The sequence below is a fragment of the Podarcis erhardii genome (assembly GCF_964252035.2).
Source record: "Podarcis erhardii genome assembly, chromosome: 10".
In the NCBI taxonomy this organism is placed as follows: domain Eukaryota; kingdom Metazoa; phylum Chordata; class Lepidosauria; order Squamata; family Lacertidae; genus Podarcis; species Podarcis erhardii.
In genome coordinates, this window is record NC_138500.1 from 55,713,486 (window position 1) to 55,731,584 (window position 18,099).

The 18,099-nt window shown below is 43.4% G+C and overlaps 1 protein-coding gene across 4 annotated transcripts in view; it reads left to right on the forward strand.

Annotated features, from left to right (window-relative positions):
• ST7 (suppression of tumorigenicity 7) overlaps positions 1–18,099 on the forward strand; it is a 106,959-nt gene that overhangs the window by 74,785 nt on the left and 14,075 nt on the right. For all 4 annotated transcript variants that reach the window (XM_081877989.1, XM_081877990.1, XM_081877991.1 and 1 more), the window contains exons 7-9: positions 2,510–2,664; positions 8,695–8,792; positions 15,811–15,925. In XM_081877989.1, coding sequence (XP_081734115.1) covers positions 2,510–2,664; positions 8,695–8,792; positions 15,811–15,925 — 368 coding nt within the window. The remainder of the gene's footprint in view (positions 1–2,509; positions 2,665–8,694; positions 8,793–15,810; positions 15,926–18,099) is intronic.

The window sequence follows — 18,099 nt, forward strand, 5'->3', positions numbered from 1 at the left end:
TGTAAAAAAAAGAGTGAAAGCCACCCTCTTTTTGCATCTGGCCTCAGCCTCCATGTGGCCCCCAGAAGATTCCCTAATGAGGAAACACTGCCTTCAGATTGAAAGATTATCCCCACCCCTGATCTAGACTGCTCATGCTAATTTCTTATCTTTGGGAGGGTGAGGTACAAAGTGAGGTAGTTCTGTAAATTTCCAAACGATGGGCAATAGGGAAGGACCTATAATTCTTTTTTCTTCTTTTATTTGTTGGTGCTAACTGCTGATGCTTGCATGGCAAAGTAGTTTTTAGTAGAGAAATAAGAGCAGGGTGACGCTGTGGGTTAAACCACAGAGCCTAGGACTTGATGATCAGAAGGTCGGCGGTTCGAATCCCCGCAAGGGGGTGAAGCTCCCGTTGCTCGGTCCCTGCTCCTGCCAACCTAGCAGTTTGAAAGTACGTCTAAGTGCAAGTAGATAAATAGGTACCGCTCCGGTGGGAAGATAAACGGCGTTTCCGTGCGCTGCTCTGGTTCTCCAGAAGTAGCTTAGTCATGCTGGCCACATGACCCGGAAGCTGTACGCTGGCTCCCTCGGCCAATAAAGCGAGATGAGCGCCACAACCCCAGAGTTGGCCATGACTGGACCTAATGGTCAGGGGTCCCTTTACCTTTACCTAAGAGCAGGAGAAATTCTGCTAATACTGAGGCCTATTTATTTCAAATATGGACTTTGTTATTCCTTTAAAATAAAATACGCATTCAATTGTTTTTGTATTTTCTGGGCTCCATTCCGAATGTTTCAAGTTAAAAATAGTGGCCTACTCTGATCCAGCGATGTATTGCCAGTTATTTATTTGGAACACAATCCTGCACAGAATTTTGCTTTGCAGAACTTTACATGTGCTGTGTGTCTGGACAGTGGCTCCTTGCCTCCTTACTGGGGCTTTGCATACCAGCCGCTCTGCACTGAGTGCCAGTGGTCTGCTGAGTCACAGAACGAATGGAGCTTCACGTAGACACTATATTTGGCCGGGACCTATTGCAATGGATCTGACTGGCCACAACAGTTATTGCAAATGCTGCACAGCTTGCTGGACTGTGCCATATCACGAGTCCCAGCTTTGTATGCCTGGGATTTCTGGCCTGGTGATAGTGTGGTTTGCATATTTATGGGACCGCCTCTCCTGGTATGCCCCGCAGAGGACCTTAAGGTCCATGAATAACCATAATTTAGAGGTCCCAGGCCCTAAGGAAGTCAGACGATCCTCCGCCAGGGCCTTTTCAGTGATGGCTCCGACCTGGTGGAATGCTGTGTCCCATGAGACTAGGGCCCTGCAGGATTTAACCTCCTTCCGTCGGGCCTGTAAGACAGAGCTATTCCACCTGGCCTTTAAGTTGAATTCAGCCTGATCTTTTATTTCCCCCTCTCCCCTTTTATGAAGATTACCCGCTCTGAGACACCACAGCTAATTCTCCCCTGGCCTCCTCACTGGCCCAAGTAGGACTAATTCAGCCAGTTAGCCCTGGTGACTATCTAAAGCTTATTAGATGGATTTCCCCCAAATTGATTTCTGAACTTTGAATTTCATTGTTATTCATGTTTTTATACCGTATTTTATGCTGCTTTTACAATTAAGTGTTTTAAATTGGTTGTTAGCCGCCCTGAGCCTGGTTTTCTGAACTGGGAAGGGCGGGGTATAAATAAAAATTTAGTATTTATTATTATTATAGCATGGATCACACCCTTACTTATGTCACATAGAACCTGCATTTCAGACAGCTACTTGTGGTAAGATCTCTATATGGGAGAAGACGCCATGGGTCCAGGTCCTGCCCAGTTCAAATGAAACTTTCAGGCTGCAGTCTCCATTATCAGGAACAGGAGTCCCTTGTTCATGCAGAGGTCTGGGTTGCAGCCTGTTGCTGCTCCTGCCATTGGCTTCAGTGGCTGGGTGGCTTCGCACATACCTTGCAGAATTGTTCTCCTCCAGTGAAGTGAATGGAGTAGCACTAATAGACCGCATCATAGCAGATGCTTCAGAGAGCCTCCATGAACACATCAAATTGCAGGCGTGTTTCCTATCACAAATTGGGACCCGGGTGGTGCTGTGGGTTAAACTACAAAGCCTAGGGCTTGCCGATCAGAAGGTCGGTGGTTCGAATCCCCGTGACGGGGTGAGCTCCCGTTGCTTGGTCCCTGCTCCTTCCAACCTAGCAGTTTGAAAGAACATCAGAAGTGCAAGTAGATAAATAGGTACCGCTCTGGCGGGAAGGTAAACGGCGTTTCCGTGCGCTGCTCTGGTTCCCCAGAAGTGGCTTAGTCATGCTGGCCACATGACCTGGAAGCTGTACGCCGGGTCCCTCGGCCAATAAAGCGAGATGAGCGCCACAACCCCAGAGTCGGTTACGACTGGACCTAATGGTCACAATTGACAGGCAAAAGCTACGTGTTAATTGGATATAGCCTAGAAAATGCTTTTGCCTTTCCTGGTTTGTCTTACTAATGATTGTTTCTCTTGTTTCACTGACAGGTGTGCCACTGCCTATATTCTGTTGGCAGAAGAGGAAGCAACAACTATTGTGGAAGCAGAGAAGTTGTTCAAACAGGCTCTGAAGGCTGGCGAAGGCTGCTACAGGCGTAGCCAACAGCTGCAGCATCATGGTGCCCAGTACGAAGCTCAACACAGTAAGCTAGTCTCTCTTCTCTCTTCAACTAAAAGTCCTGAGACCTTTCAAGAGACAAATAGTTGCTAGTAGTGGGGTAGGAGAACTGAAAACAACGCCGACGTATTTCACATCTGGCAACCGTTGCCTATGGAAGTGTTTACTCGATTCTAGGAGGCTTTTTGGTCAGAATCGAGTACAGTGGTACCTTGGTTCTCGAACGGCTTAGTTGTTGAACAAATCGGCTCCCAAATGCCACAAACCTGGAAGAAAGTGTTCCAGTTTGCGAACGTTTTTCGGAAGCCAAACATCCGATGCAGCTTCCGCTTGAGTACAGGAAGCTCCTGCAGCCAATCGGAAGCTGCGTCTTGGTTTTCGAATGGTTTTGGGAGTTAAGTCAGAGGACTATCCTCATTCTTACCATGCGATATTAGGGTTAGGTTTCTCAGTGAGTTCGATGACTGAGCAGTATTTCAATCCCAAATCTTCTTTATTTGCAAGTGGCATGTTGGTTGCCAGATGTGAATTATTTTTATTTTTTAGCTCTCCTACCCCACTATAGCACTTTTTCACAGGGTTGCGTGTTATATACAGTGGTGCCTCGCAAGACGAAATTAATCCGTTCCGTGAGGCTCTTCGTATAGCGGTTTTTTTGTCTTGGAAAGCAAGCCCATTGACAGCTTAGCGGATTAGCGCTATTAGCGGTTTAGCGGCTTTTAGCGGATCAGCTGTTAAGCGGCTTATCAGCGGATCAGCTGATAAGCGGCTTAGCGGCTTAGGAAAAGGGGGAAAAACCCGCAGGAACTCGCAAGACATTTCGTCTTGCGAAGCAAGCCCATAGGGAAATTCGTTTTGCGAAGTGCCTCCAAAACGGAAAACCCTTTCATCTAGCGGGTTTTCCGTCTTGCGAGGCGTTCGTCTTGCGGGGCACCACTGTACCACGATTCTCCCCAGAAACAGCACTGAACACAGTATTCCTATTCTTGAGAATTTTAGCTTTAATTAAAAATAATTGAAAAGGTTTGTTTCTTGTCCTCTGTAAAAGGGGCTCCCTGTAACTGCTGGTCAGAGGTTGCAGCAAACCCCTTTGAAGGGGCAGCGGTCAACTGATGATGTCATTATGACATCAGGTTATTGACAGGTGTGTGGTCCCACTCAGCTTTCAGAGTTGGCCTGCAGGCTGTGAGGGAGTTAGGGATCCATTTCCCTACTTCTGCACTCCATAAATGTGAGGCATCTGCTACTGATGGAAATGCAGTTATTGGAATTAAATGGTGTAATAAATATTGAAGTGATGTAAGGTAGGAAAATGGAATTTGATGGATATATTATCAAAATATGCAGGAACGGAGGGGAATTTAAATGAACCTTGGAAGGGGAGGGAAGGAAGTCACATGTATGGTATAATAAAATATGTTTAATTTGTGTGTGTGTGTGTGTAAGTGCAGTTATTGGGAGTACTGTGCACACAACCATACATTTGATGCACCTGACTTTCCCCATAGAATCGTGGGAACTGTATGTCTGTGAAGGATAAACTGCAGTTTTCAGGATTCTTTGGGGGAAATCAAATGCATGGTGTGTGCAAAGCAATTTATCTTGGGGTGGCCAAGAAGTACCAGGAAGCATTAGTACCATTGAACAAAGACGTGTATCATCCAGTTGTGGCTATTTGTGTTCAAAAGGATACTTTTAAATGAGTGCAACAAGTTACCTGGAGTAATCATTGCCAAATTTGGAAAGAAGCTGTAAGAGATCAGCTTATTTAACCTGCTGAACTTTAGGAAACAGGAGCCTGAAACAATGCAATAATTTTGAAGGTCACTTTTCCACTTAGTGTGGGAAAGAAGTGTAAAAGTTGCCCCCCTCCCAATAAGATTCGATGTTTCTGCATTTCCATAAGCTGTTTACCTAGCTAGCGTGTTCCAGGAAATGTTTATTCACGACATATTCCCCAAAATGAAATGTGTTTTTTAGAGTGAGGAGCCTCCCATTGGGGCACATGGAAATAACAGCGTAGAGGATTGATTCAAGCAATCAGCAGCATGTCTATAAAACAGAATGCTCAAATTTCACAAAAATGTGGGTGATGACCCTATTGGGCTCACTGATAAGGATGGCTTCTCATTTCAGGCACAGTGATCTCAGGCAGAAAATGAAATGGAATGTGTGTATTGAGCGCAGATGAAAAGGTTAGGAGTTGGACAGGGAAAGAAGTTCTACAATGGGCCTGGCAGCCAGGCGAGTTTACCCCATGATAATTCCAGATATGTTGGGTGGTACAAAAGATTTTATCATGGAAGATTTTAGGATTAAAAAGTCCAGGAAACATCTGAGGGCCTCTTTGCATGTGGCATCTGTGAGGCAGAGAGAGAGAGAGAGAGAAATCTCTTCCCAATAGACATTTTAAACACAGCAGAACCCAGGAGTGATTGTCATGACAAATCTAGCCAGATGTTGGTAAAATTACTATTGAACTGCTATTTGTTCCTTACCTGCTTTTGAGGCACTCAACAAACTAGATGATCTTCCATCAGCCCATTAAATGGATCCTGCAGAGGATCTTGTTTTAGAATATCCTTTTGACACCTCCCAACCTCCTGTTTCTATCTATTCCATGCAAATTGTTCGTGATAACACAGAGAATGGCAGGGTGAAAGTGTTTGTAACTTGGCTTTCTTAAATTCAACCAAGGGAAATTATTTTGTATTCCAGAAAATGACGAAAAGCCTCAGATTCTGTAAATAACTGTGTAATCCTATGCATGTCTACTCAGACGTAAGTGCTATTGAATTCAGTGGGACCTACTCTCAGGTAAATGTAGATAGGATTACAGCCCAAGACCATTTTAGAAGGTCTTGAATAGAAGCTTTTGTTGACTTCATGTTGACCATTCCTTGAGTCACTATAACACAGCTTGGAGGACAGACCAATCTAATTATGTGATATATAACCATGTTGAAAACAGATGTGGCTAATGAGCCCTTTATTAAATACTGAGAAACCATTCTAGAGACAAGTGGTTACTTAATATGAACTACAGCTGAAGGAATTCCCTCTCCTGCCTTATTTATTTTCTCTTTGAAAGTCAGACCTGTTGCTTAATCTGTCTGAAAAGTACAATCATGGCTTTGGGATAATTTGTATGTATTCTGAATGCTTTTGGCTTATATCTTGCTGTGATTAGAAGAGACTTTAAAACGTGAGGACCATAATCTGCAAATATTTGGTTGACAAGTAGGATACATTTGGCCAATGTATGGCAACACAACAGGTGTGTTGTCTCAATACTGTGACTCTCTAGATCATTCTACATGAACATTTTCTGTTCAGTCCTTAAAAGAGGGCATATTACAACTAAAGAAAGGGTATGATGCCTCATTCTCAAAAAAGTATTTGAAAAGAGAAAAAAAATCCTGATTTGTTCTTTGTTAAACGATCAGTGCTGAAATTTGTTTCTATTAATGTTTGTGAATAACTATGATATCACAAGGAACTGGGTAAATTCAGTGTGAAGGAAGCGTTCAGCATGTTTATATTCACACATTTCTACCAGAGGCAGAATTTTTTTCTGCTTAGTCTCTCTCTCTATATATATATAGTGTGTGTGTGTGTGTGTGTGTGTGTGTGTGTGTGAGAGAGAGAGAGAGAGAGAGAGAGAGAGAGAGAATTTGACTGCTTGGAATACCTGAAGCAAGGAAATGATTTTTCAGTTGCAGAGGCACCCTTTGGAGGCAGGCAGACCTGAACGCTGCATGCCTCACCTGGTCTACCAAGGCTGCAGAGTCCAATCTATACACCAAAGTTTTCATGGTTTCTCCACCCCTGCCCCTTTTCATCCTCTAGGCTGACTGAAGGAGGATGGCTGGGATGGGGAAAGACCATAAGTTTCTCGGTACCCCCTGTGTAGTGTTGAATAACAAGTGTCTCTTTGTTAAGTCCCACGAGAAAAGACCTCACATCATGTCTATTGCTGATGCTCAAGCTGTGAGTGCTGTCAATCATGTAGCCATAACTCATTCACGTGTGTGGTATTGGCAGGCTTGGAGGGACCCCAAAGCTTGCAGAAATAATAATAATAATAATAATAATAATAATAATGCTATCATGTTTACAAGAAAAACTGAACTGCGGACCCCCCTCTCCCCCCCAAAAACCCCCCAAAATGAATGTTATCAATGACTATGGAATGTTGACCAACTTTGGGGATGGGAGATGGTCAACGGGAAAACCTGGAGGGGGCTGGAATGGAATAGTTGGGGTCCTGAGCAGCAGCAATCTACTTGCATGTCCCATTCACCCTCCTCCTTCTTGAAGTCTTGTGGAACAAGCCAGCCCCATAGAGACATGAGGGTTGTTGTTGTTTTTTGTTAAAATCATTTGTTGGTGTGGCCTTCTTATTTTATATTAGGCATTCACTGCATGGTTCATCCTTCAATGGGGCTTGTTCTCGTGGCCACGAGGTGGGGTGCTTCATGGCTGCAGGCCATCTGTTGTGATCCTTGCACCCCTGTCTTGCTATAAGCCCCCTGTCTTGGCAAGCTCTGGTGCTCACATAATCAGTATTTACATGCTACTGCTTCTGGAAGTGTGCTATTGACAGTGTGCAAAAAGAGAGAGAGAGAGAAGAGATTCTCTCGATGGTACTGAACAGACTCAGCTTGTGATGCATAGAACGCCATTGCACAGAAGGCAAATTCAAATTCATTTTTTTAATATATAAATATTTATTAAAATTTTTTGAATACAAATGCACAAATAATAAACAACCTTACTTATATCATAACGTGGTTTCATCACTTCTTTGGACTCCCTCACGTCTCCCGCTCCCATTTACATCGTAAAAAGGTTTTTCCAAGCAAATTATCAACTTGTTTAGGATCTTATATCCACTCATTTAAATATAATCTAGCAATTCTCCAAAAAAATTATGTTTTCTTTAATCTCACTTATCATCAAATTCAAATCTAATTTAGTGGTGGCCAATTTTTTATAATCTAGCATCCTTCTTAACATTCAACCAAATTGCAGTGTTTTTGTAAATACATCTTAAATGGCTTTTCCAGTGCTGCTATGTATGGCTGAACTCTTAAGAGCGGCAATCGGCTGTTTACAGTGTAGAAAGAATGCCCTGGAGGGATGGCTGACTTGAAGCTGGTAGCTGAAAGCATCTCTCCTCTTACCTGACCTCTTTAAATTGCATGGTGATGTTGATAGCCCTGGACTCCTTTGGGAGGAAGGGCAGCATAACAAATTCAATACATAAATAAATTTGGATTTAGCTGCACAGAAAGCAACCTGCAACAGCAATAGGGTCATTCACACTGCAATCATTTGTAGCTAAACTTCATCAGAAATGGAAACCTTTTCAGAGTCAGGACGATAAACACTTGCCTAAGTGAGGCAAGGTACAGTGGTACCTCACCAGACGAATGCCTCGTAAGACGAAAAACGCACAAGACGAAAGGGTTTTTTGAGTTGCTTCACAAGACGATTTTCCCTATGGGCTTGCTTCGCAAGACGAAAACGTCTTGCGAGTTTGTTTCCTTTTTCTTACAACCGTTAATACCCAGGGAATCCGCGCTCCACAAGACGAAAAAATCGCAAGACGAAACAACTCGCGGAACGAATTTATTTCGTCTTGCGAGGCACCACTGTATAGAAGTTTGCATAATTTTGGCATGCATGTAAGTTCTTCTTGTATTGGTAATTAGAATTGTTAACAGTATACTGTAGAATTGAGGGCTAAAGAAAAACCCTCACTTTTTTATAGGTGTACTTCTTGACTAATCCTATTGTTAACTGGTAGGTTCCAACTCTAGATCTTTGTAACTTAATACGGAGGGTTGTTGGTCTATGTACTTTTTATTGCTTCCTTCCACATATCTTTGGTATTCAGCAATAAGAATTCAAAGGAAAGGTTATACCTTACACTTTGAGGATGTTAAATGGAACCTTTGTTCTGTCTGTTTCTGCAAACACTCATCCTCTTAAAACCTTCCCCCTCCTTCTTTCTCTCTCTCTTTCCTTCTCTCTCCCTCTCTCTCCCCAGGACGGGACACTAATGTATTAGTCTACATTAAGAGGAGGCTGGCAATGTGTACAAGAAAGCTGGGGAGGACCAGGGAAGCTGTGAAAATGATGAGAGATGTGAGTTTGGATTTGTGTTCATATTTGTCTTATTACCATGCGCAGTCCAAAAAGCATAGATAGGATGCTCACTATGCCTGTCCTTTGAGCATAACCGTGACACTTAAAATACCTATTCCAGCATTGATTCTTTGTGCGGATCCTTCCCGACATTATCCCCAGCTTCATAGTTCCCTGCATGATGAGAGTGGAAGACCTTCTTGAGCTCATGTGAAATGCATAAGGCCCCTAAGAAAATATCCCAACAATGCCTCTATTGGACTTGCTTTTTATTCCCTCTTTTCACTTTCTGCTCCTCTCCTACTGCCTCACTGCATGTAAAGGGTCTGACCTGGGAGATCCCCACTCCCTTACCCTGAATATTGAAAGTTTTCTAGTGAGTTTGATACCTTGGTTTTTCAGTTTGGGCCTTGCCCGCAAAGATGGCTCCTTTACTCAAGACCTCTGGGTAAGCGTTGGCCTTTAGTTCTTTCCCACTAATTGGAAGATGATCTCATGCCCTGTCATTTGACAGCGCTGCATCTTCAAGACCACAGTAGTGGCTTGTCAATTGGAAGGGATGACTCAGCTATGAGATGGCATGGTCACGCTTAGGTTCAGCTGGTAGGCCATATTGTATGGAGTTACCCTATTCCTTTGTCTGCTGCCGTACACTTTTTCCGACATCTGTGGGGTCCATTGATCCTTTGCTGTGTATTAGAACTCTGCTAAAGGAGCTTTGCTATTTTTCTTTCGTTTTGCAGTTGTGTTCTCTTGCACTCTTAGCAATATTCTACAATTGTATTTTTTCAGTGGCCTATGAGTTCTATTTTAATTATGTTGAATAAATCTACCTCTTCAATCTTCACGTGGTTTCTGGGGAAAGTCCTTGGTACTGGGTCCTGTTTCTTGGCCAAACTGCTACTGAGTAATTTTTGTGGGCACGAGTCTGGTTTCCAGCTCTTGTTCCTGTGAATCTCAAGGGGTATCTGGTAAGGTTCTGGGAGTCTCCTGGCCCAGACTGGTGGGACTATAGCAGTGATGGCTGCTGTACTACCTTGCAGGTTTGGGTTTCAACTCTGGTCGTTTGGCGCCTGCTAGACCAACAAGGGATGGTTCCCAGGGTTTGGGGGACTTCAGTCCTCTTACACCCAGGGCAAGGGAGACCCTGCTTTCAAATAAGTGCAGGGTTTCCTGATTTGAATGTTGCCTTTTATTGTCAATGGGGAAGTAAGTACATAAGCCCCGTACTCCCAGATTTCACCGATACAAGGAAGGGAGGCATAACCACCAGACAAATGCTATTATTTATTTTAAAAGGATCAGCATGTAATGGGAGGATTCCCTTATCAAGAGTAAATGTGGCAAAACCAGAAACTGATGCAATTACTTTATGACTTGGAAAGAGGCAAGTGCGGTGCTGGATGCAACAAAAATGGTATCATAATATATAGAAAGAGAGATTTTTAATTAGGAATCCTAAAACCTAAATCTTACATACTGTATTTGTGCCTGGTTCTCCAGTTGTACAGCTAGGAAGAGGAAGGTGCTCCAGAAGGTCATAACCACAGCCCAAAGGATTATTGGTCATCCCCTCCCATCTTTGGAAGAACTGTACGGTTCCCGTTGTCTTAGGAAAGCAAACAATATCCTGCAGGATGTATCTCACCCGGGATACAGTCTGTTTGTACTACTGCCTTCTGGCAGGAGATACAGAAACATCAAGTCAAGGACAAACAGACTGAAAAATAGTTTCTACCCAAGAGCTGTGGCCTTCTTAAATGCTGTAACTCGATAGTGTGACCTGGGAGTTTGATGGGTGTGGGTGTGGGTGTGGCTGGAATGTGGTTTGTTTGGTTGTTGTTGTTGTTTTTCTTTTGTTGTTTTTAAGGGATGGCATCCAATTTCGTTGCACTTGTGCAATGTTGCACTTGTGTAATGACAATAAAGAATCTATCTATCTATCTAAAACGAGCATTGTTCACTATTGGGGGGGGTGGGGAGAGAGAGGCTATATTAGGCTGATGACATTGCTGATGCTTTGACCTCCCTTCCTGAGCTCATTCCCGCAATACAATTTTCTACTTATCTCAGTTGCTGTCAGCACTCTAGTTCATTTGCCAATACTTAGTGCAGCGTGTAAGTGCATGCATAGTAGCCCCAAGGGAAATATGCACCAGTAGTGAAACGGGCAGACCTTATCAGGAAATGGGCACCCCCTCTTTGCAGTCTAATTCCATTTTCCTGGATTTTACACGTATTTAGCTCACTACCAACATACGTGACAGCTTCAGTTCCATCATTGTGAAGCTGTCAGACATTCCGCTGCTCTTGAGCTCTAGCTAAATGTAGCTGCATTCTTAGGACCACGAACTTGACAGATGGCCGTTAATGGGGAGGATTTCTCCATCTTGAGAAAGGATTTCTCCATCTTGAGAAAGGATTTCTCCTTCTACACAAAGGAATCTTGGGACAGCCATTTATTTCCTCAGACTTTTAAAGAAGAACAATCTGAGTGAGAAACTGCTGGTGTCCTTCTACCGAGGCTCCATAGAGAGCATTCTCACATACTGTATTTGTGCTTGGTTCTCCAGTTGTACAGCTAGGGAGAAGAAGGTGCTCCAGAAGGTCATAACCACAGCCCAAAGGATTATTGGTCATCCTCTCCCATCTTTGGAAGAACTGTACGGTTCCCGTTGTCTTAGGAAAGCAAACAACATCCTGCAGGATTCATCTCACCCGGGATACAGTCTGTTTGCACTACTGCCTTCTGGCAGGAGATATAGAAACATCAAGTCAAGGACAAATAGACTGAAAAATAGTTTCTATCCAAGAGCTGTGGCCTTTTTGAATGCTGTAACTCGATAGTGTGACCTGGAAGTTTGATGGGTGTGGGTGTGGGTGTGGCTGGAATGTGGTTTGTTTGGTTGTTGTTGCTGTTTTGCTTTTGTTGTTTTTTTAAGGGATGGCATCCAATTTCGTTGCACTGTGCAATGTTGCACTTGTGTAATGACAATAAAGAATCTATCTATCTATCTATCTATTTGAGCCTTCTAACTCCTTCAGCTGTTTGTTCCCACGGAGCCAAGCCAAGATTTTCTACTTTTGAAAAAAAAAAGATGAATTTTATCTTGCCAGTTCTGAATCCCAGGCATAGATGGGAAGATGGACCCCTCTCCCCCACAGTTCAATGAATAACCATTTTTGCAGCTTCCTTCCACATCACAGCATTGGGAGGAAGGGCAGAGGCTATGAGTTCGTTTGAAAGATCGGAGGAAGGTGTGCATTTACCCCCGCCAGAGCCAAGGCTATATCAGGGGAAGTGCTAACATGTGAATGCTGACATGTTCTGGGAAACAAAATAGGGATTCAGCAAGCAGCCTTCCAGTGCACTTAAGATCTCAATGGTTAGTCTCATTTCCAGGCTTAAGGCAATATATAACAACCCTGAGATTAAGAGTCTTGTGCTCTACTGACTGAGCTAAGAACCACTGACTGTCTCGCCAGAGTGGTGCATGCTCTAGTTATCTCCCGCTCGGACTACAACACGCTCTACGTGGGGCTACCTTTGAAGGTGGCCCCTGAAACTACAACTAATCCAGAATGCTAGACTGGTGACTGGGAGCGGCCACCAAGACCACATAACACTGGTCTTGAAAGACCTACGTTGGCTCCCAGTATGTTTCCGAGCACAATTCAAAGTGTTGGTGCTGACCTTGAAAGCCCTAAACGGCCTTGGCCCAGTGTACTTGAAGGAGTGTTTCCACCCCCATCATTCTGTCAAGACACTGAGTTCCAGCGCTGAGGGCCTTCCCTCACTGTGAGAAGCAAAGCTACAGGAAACCAGGCAGAGGGCCTTCTCGGTAGTGGCGCCCACCCAGTGGAACGCTTTCCCACCAGATGTCAAAGAAAACTATTTGACGTTTAGAAGACATCTGAAGGCAGCCCTGTTTAGGGAAGTTTTTAATGACTGATGTTTTAATGTATTTTTAATCTTTTGTTGGAAACCGCCCAGAGTGGCTGGGGAAACCCAACAACAGTTAATTACTTTTGTGATACAAAACTGCAACAACCTCTTCCTTGTCAGACATTGCCCCATTTTAACGAACTGCTTTTGTCACAATGTGGCTACTCCTTAACGATATGTGACGTACTGTGCTGAAAAATGGAGGTATGGCAGTGTTTTTAAGCTAAGCGGCAACGAAATGGAGACAACAGCATTAGGAATTCTAGCATTGAGGCTTTGTTCATCGGCCTGGAAACATACTCTTAGTTGAGCTTTTTTGGGGAAATGAGTGATACTCAAACACACACTTCCTTGTTCTCTTGACAAAAAAACAGGACATTTTACCGATTCCACCCCAGACACTAATTCCGCCATTAAAATCCAAGACATGTCTGGAAAATTCTGGACGTATGGCAACCCTAATGAATGCACTTTCATTCTCTTACCTTTCTGCCTATATTGTGTCTAGAGGAGATGTAAAAACTATTGATCCAGTCCAGGCATCCTGGGGTTACTAATGGCCTTAATGAGACTGAATTATGTGTCCTGTTATAACCGTGTTGCCATCACTAGGTGCCTCCTGTTAACCTTAATGGATCCCATCAGAGGCGGTTGTAAGGTAGCACAACCGGTGCAGCCACATTGGAAGGGGTGCCACAACAATGTTGCAGAATGGAGCACAAGAGGTGGGAGGGGGCCCTCAAATTTTAGCACTGCACAGGCTGCCCCTGGAATTTGAGAGCCCAAAGCCCACCACCGGTCCCATTCAACAGGGAACATTGCAAAGAACCCAGTGTTCAGCTTTTGCACTTTTGGCAACCCTGATATCAGTTTCTCAGGGCACCAGTTATACCTCACCTCCCCCACTTTCATGGCTATGTACCCAAATTGCCGCACCCACAGTTTTATAATAATAATTTATTATTTATACCCCACCCATCTGGCTGGGTTTCCGAATGGCAGCAGCATAGAGACCCTGGCAATAGGGTGAAGTTCCCCAACCAGGGTCCTCAGATGTTGTTGAATTACAGTCCTCAGCATCCCCAGCCAGCCTGGCCATTGGTAGGTGTTGTGGTCCATCAATATTTGTATATCAAGACCAGGGGCAGTGGAACACCTAAATCCCCAAGACCTGGAGTCCTAATTTTGCCCAGCGTATGGGTGAAAAATGATTACAATGCTAAAGCCCAAAGTAATTCCTCACCTTTCTATAAATGGCAAGGTAAATGGCACAGTAACATGTATATTCCCTTACGTTTTAAAGACAGAAATATAGTGAGCAACTCATTATTGTGTCAATTTACAAAAGTGCTCGAGTTGCATTACCTTTCATCCTGTGCTAGCCTACCGTGTTTCTTTGTAATTTATTGCAAACATTTTGAAGGAGAATTCCACTCTGGAAGAGAAAATGCATTAGAGTTAACGTTTTGTTTGCCCACTTGCTTTCATCTGATTGCATTTATTCCGAGAGTAAAGTGATGGCCGCTTTCACAGTCACAACCCAAAATGATTTAGCCTTAAGACTTTTCTGATGGGACTGCTGTTGATTTGCATTATCTCGCAGTCCAGTCTCTCTGCTGTTGTCTGATGTCCAAGACTATCACCCTGAAACTGTGTAACAGGGGCGAGTGGAAATCGTATTTGGTCAGAAAGCAAAAGAACAAACCAACCCAAACTAGATAAATGTCAACATGTAATGTGTTTCTAATGTGTTGTCAGTCTTCTGTTTTATTTGTTGGCTCGGAAACAAATAGCCCACAAGTATTTATTTTATATAGCGCGGGTGGTGCTGTGGGTTAAACCACAGAGCCTAGGACTTGCCGATCAGAAGGTTGGCGGTTCGAATCCCCGCGATGGGGTGAGCTCCCGTTGCTCGTTCGCTGCTCCTGCCAACCTAGCAGTTCGAAAGCACGTCAAAGTGCAAGTAGATAAATAGGTACCGCTCTGGCGGGAAGGTAAACGGTGTTTCCGTGCACTGCTCTGGTTCTCCAGAAGCGGCTTAGTCATGCTGGCCACATGACCCGGAAGCTGTACACCGGCTCCCTCGGCCAATAAAGGGAGATGAGCGCCGCAACCCCAGAGTCGGTCACAACTGGACCCAATGGTCAGGGGTCCCTTTACCTTTATTTATTTGCATGATGCTAGAGCAAACACTTATTTCCAACTTTATGTATATGTGCTCTAGATTCAATTCCTGTTCTAATAGTGAACCACCTTACAGTGCAATGTTATATTAATAGATGTAAAATGATTGCTAGGTGAAGTGTAATGAAAAATAAGTATGCATTTGCAAGCAAAGTTCTGCTGACTTGTTATCAAAGGTGTTTGCACCAAAAGTTAACCCTTTAATTTTTTTGGGGGGGGCGTGTAAATCATTTCATAAAACCGGTGTAATTTTGATAACTTGGTTATTTGGAGGAAATAATTACTAGACCATGATTAAGCGAGTGTATATGAAGCATGTTTCCTGTTCCAGCTTCTACACTGAGTGATTACATGCGTTTGCCTTAAAATGAAGTGCTAGAGAGAGAGGGAATGGACTCTCCTGAACTGAAAGCAGAAATTTTTCTTCCTTTCCCTGACAGTTGCTGCATCTGGAACAAAGCAATTTCTTTTCTCTTTATTTTTTTTGAGGATGTTGGGGTGCAGTTTGGTGTGCCCCCCCTGGATTTTGGGAGGTTCCCTCTCACAGAATATGATCATACACAAGAATTAAACACAAGGAGATAACATGGTCCTCTATGGCTCAGATTCACTGCTCGTAACCACCAGGAACTGTACATTCAGTATGGTGGCTCAGTTGAAATCAGATGGGACCCCACCCTGGTGGATGTCTTGACACCTACTGCAGATTTGTTTTGTTATTTGAGTAGACATTTTAAGTGTTTTTATAGTTTTAACTTAATTTTATCATTATTGCACTGTTGAATTTGTTTTCCTTAGAGCAGTCCTTTACACTTGCTTTCATATCAGTGTTGCAGGATTCCATGCTAAATCTAAGCCTATTCTCTTTATTTTTTATTATTATTATAGTTAATGAAGGAATTCCCTCTTCTCAGCATGTTCAACATCCACGAAAATTTGCTGGAAGCTCTGTTGGAGTTACAAGCATATGCAGATGTTCAGGCAGTTTTAGCAAAATATGATGGTAAGCAAAAGTACCTCTTTACATTGTGTGTGTGTGTGTGTGTGTGTGTGTGTGTGTAAATTGAGAGGAAGAGAGAGCACCTTCCAGTGACAGAATCACTTTAAAGTGTGAAAATCCCATCTTCTTTCAAATGCCACCTTCTGTAGTTCTGAAACAATTCTACATAAGGTGAAACTTTCATAAGCTTCTCCATCATTCCATGTGTTCTGGACCATTTATTTATTTCATGAAATTTATACATCGCTTTGTTGTAAAACAAACAAACAAAATGGTTTACAAAAAGGTAAAATAATAATAATAATAAAAAATTACAACCCTCCTTAAAGACATACAAAAGTTAAAAACTAAAACAGATTAAAGCTACCTCAACTTTCTAAGCATCTGTGTGGGCTTGTCTAACCCAGGGACAGCTGTTGGCAGGATTCCTGCAGCATGTTGGACTAAATGACCCTCAGGTCCCTTCTGTGATACATAGTGCTTCCTATCCCTCATTATCCCGTTTTCTTGCTGTTTAACAGTGTGATTGACTCTTGGGTGAACTCAGAGATGCAAAATATTCCCAGACAATGAATCATCTCGACTTCTCTGTGTCTTGTGGCCTTTCAGAAATATTGTCTTCTGGCACAATTAAGACCTCTAAAGTTCCTACCCAAAGTGCATTTTTTGCCTCTCTTTTGCTGTCGGCAGAAATGCTCTGGGAGGTCATACCTAGAGGGGGCATGCAATTTTGGAGGAAGATCTTTCCCTCCCATTAGTAGAGGGTTATAGTGTTTGCAGCCCTGGAAACTGCTCACCATGGAAACTGCAGGCAGGCAAAGAACATAAAATGTTTCAAGCTTCTTCTGCTTCTGCCTCTTTACTTGTTTTAAGAGATGCTCCAGTATTATTCTCTTCTAATGTCTTAAACCGCAGATTCTTCCTCCTGCAGTTTTTGTGAGGATTCTGTATGCAAGCTTGCTAAATAAAAAGATGTGCAAGAGGTTTGGGGTTAGGGTTGATGGCTTAACTGCTGCAGAATTCTGGGTTAAATATGCATCTGTTGTTGCTGCTGAATGGCTTTGCTCAGAAGAAATAAGCTATTTGCAGGATTCATGGCAAATGAAAACCTCCCTGACCCTCAGGCCATACTGCAAAATACTGGATGGTTTGCCATTAAAGCAGCTATTTTTAATGGCATTGAGAGCAAGTTATTCATTAACCTCAAAGGGGGAGCATGTTCTGACAGTGAGTGCCATTAATTGACTTCTGACCTTAATAGCTCAGAGAAAATTGAAATATTAGGGAGGATTTTCGGCTTTCAAATGATTCCTTTTTATTCAAAAAAATAGAGGGCGTGTGTAGCAGTTTCCTAGGGAACTGTTGATTAAACATTTTGGGTCATATGCAGTTGTGCCTCTATTTGAAGTCTTTGATACGGTTGATGCTTCTTCTAATGGATTTTCTTCTTCTTTTGGCAGAGAGGGAGAGGTGATTTTTGCTAATTCGTTGTGCAGGCTCTCATAACAATATTCATGCTGTTTTGGAGGCTTCCGCTATCCTCCAAACAGTCTTGGAAGGATATGGTGGAGATTGCTTTTCTGCCACTTTTGGAGGCATCTATCTGTCCTTTTGATCACAGTACAAGATTTCACCTCTTGCTTTTATAGTACAGTAAAGCTGAGCAAGGGATGCGGGTGGCGCTGTGGTCTTAACCAGAGCCTAGGGCTTGCTGATCAGAAAGTTGGCGGTTCAAATCCCCGCAACGGGGTGAGCTCCCCTTGTTCGGTCCCAGCTCGTGCCAACCTAGCAGTTTGAAAGCACATCAAAGTGCAAGTAGATAAATAGGTACCGCTCCAGCGGGAAGGTAAACGGCGTTTCCGTGTGCTGCTCTGGTTCGCCAGAAGCGGCTTAGTCATGCTGGCCACATGACCCAGAAGCTGTATGCTGGCTCCCTCGGCCAATAAAGCGAGATGAGCACCGCAACCCCAGAGTCAGCCACGACTGGACCTAATGGTCAGGGGTCCTTTTACCTTTACCTTTTAAAGCTGAGCAAAGTGGACTAGCCCAATGTTTCCCAAATTTGGTTCTCCAGCTGTTTTTGAACTACAGTTCCCATCACAACTGACCTGCTAGCAAGGAATGATGGGAGTTGTAGTCCAAAAACAGCTGGAGACCCAAGTTTGGGAAATACTGGA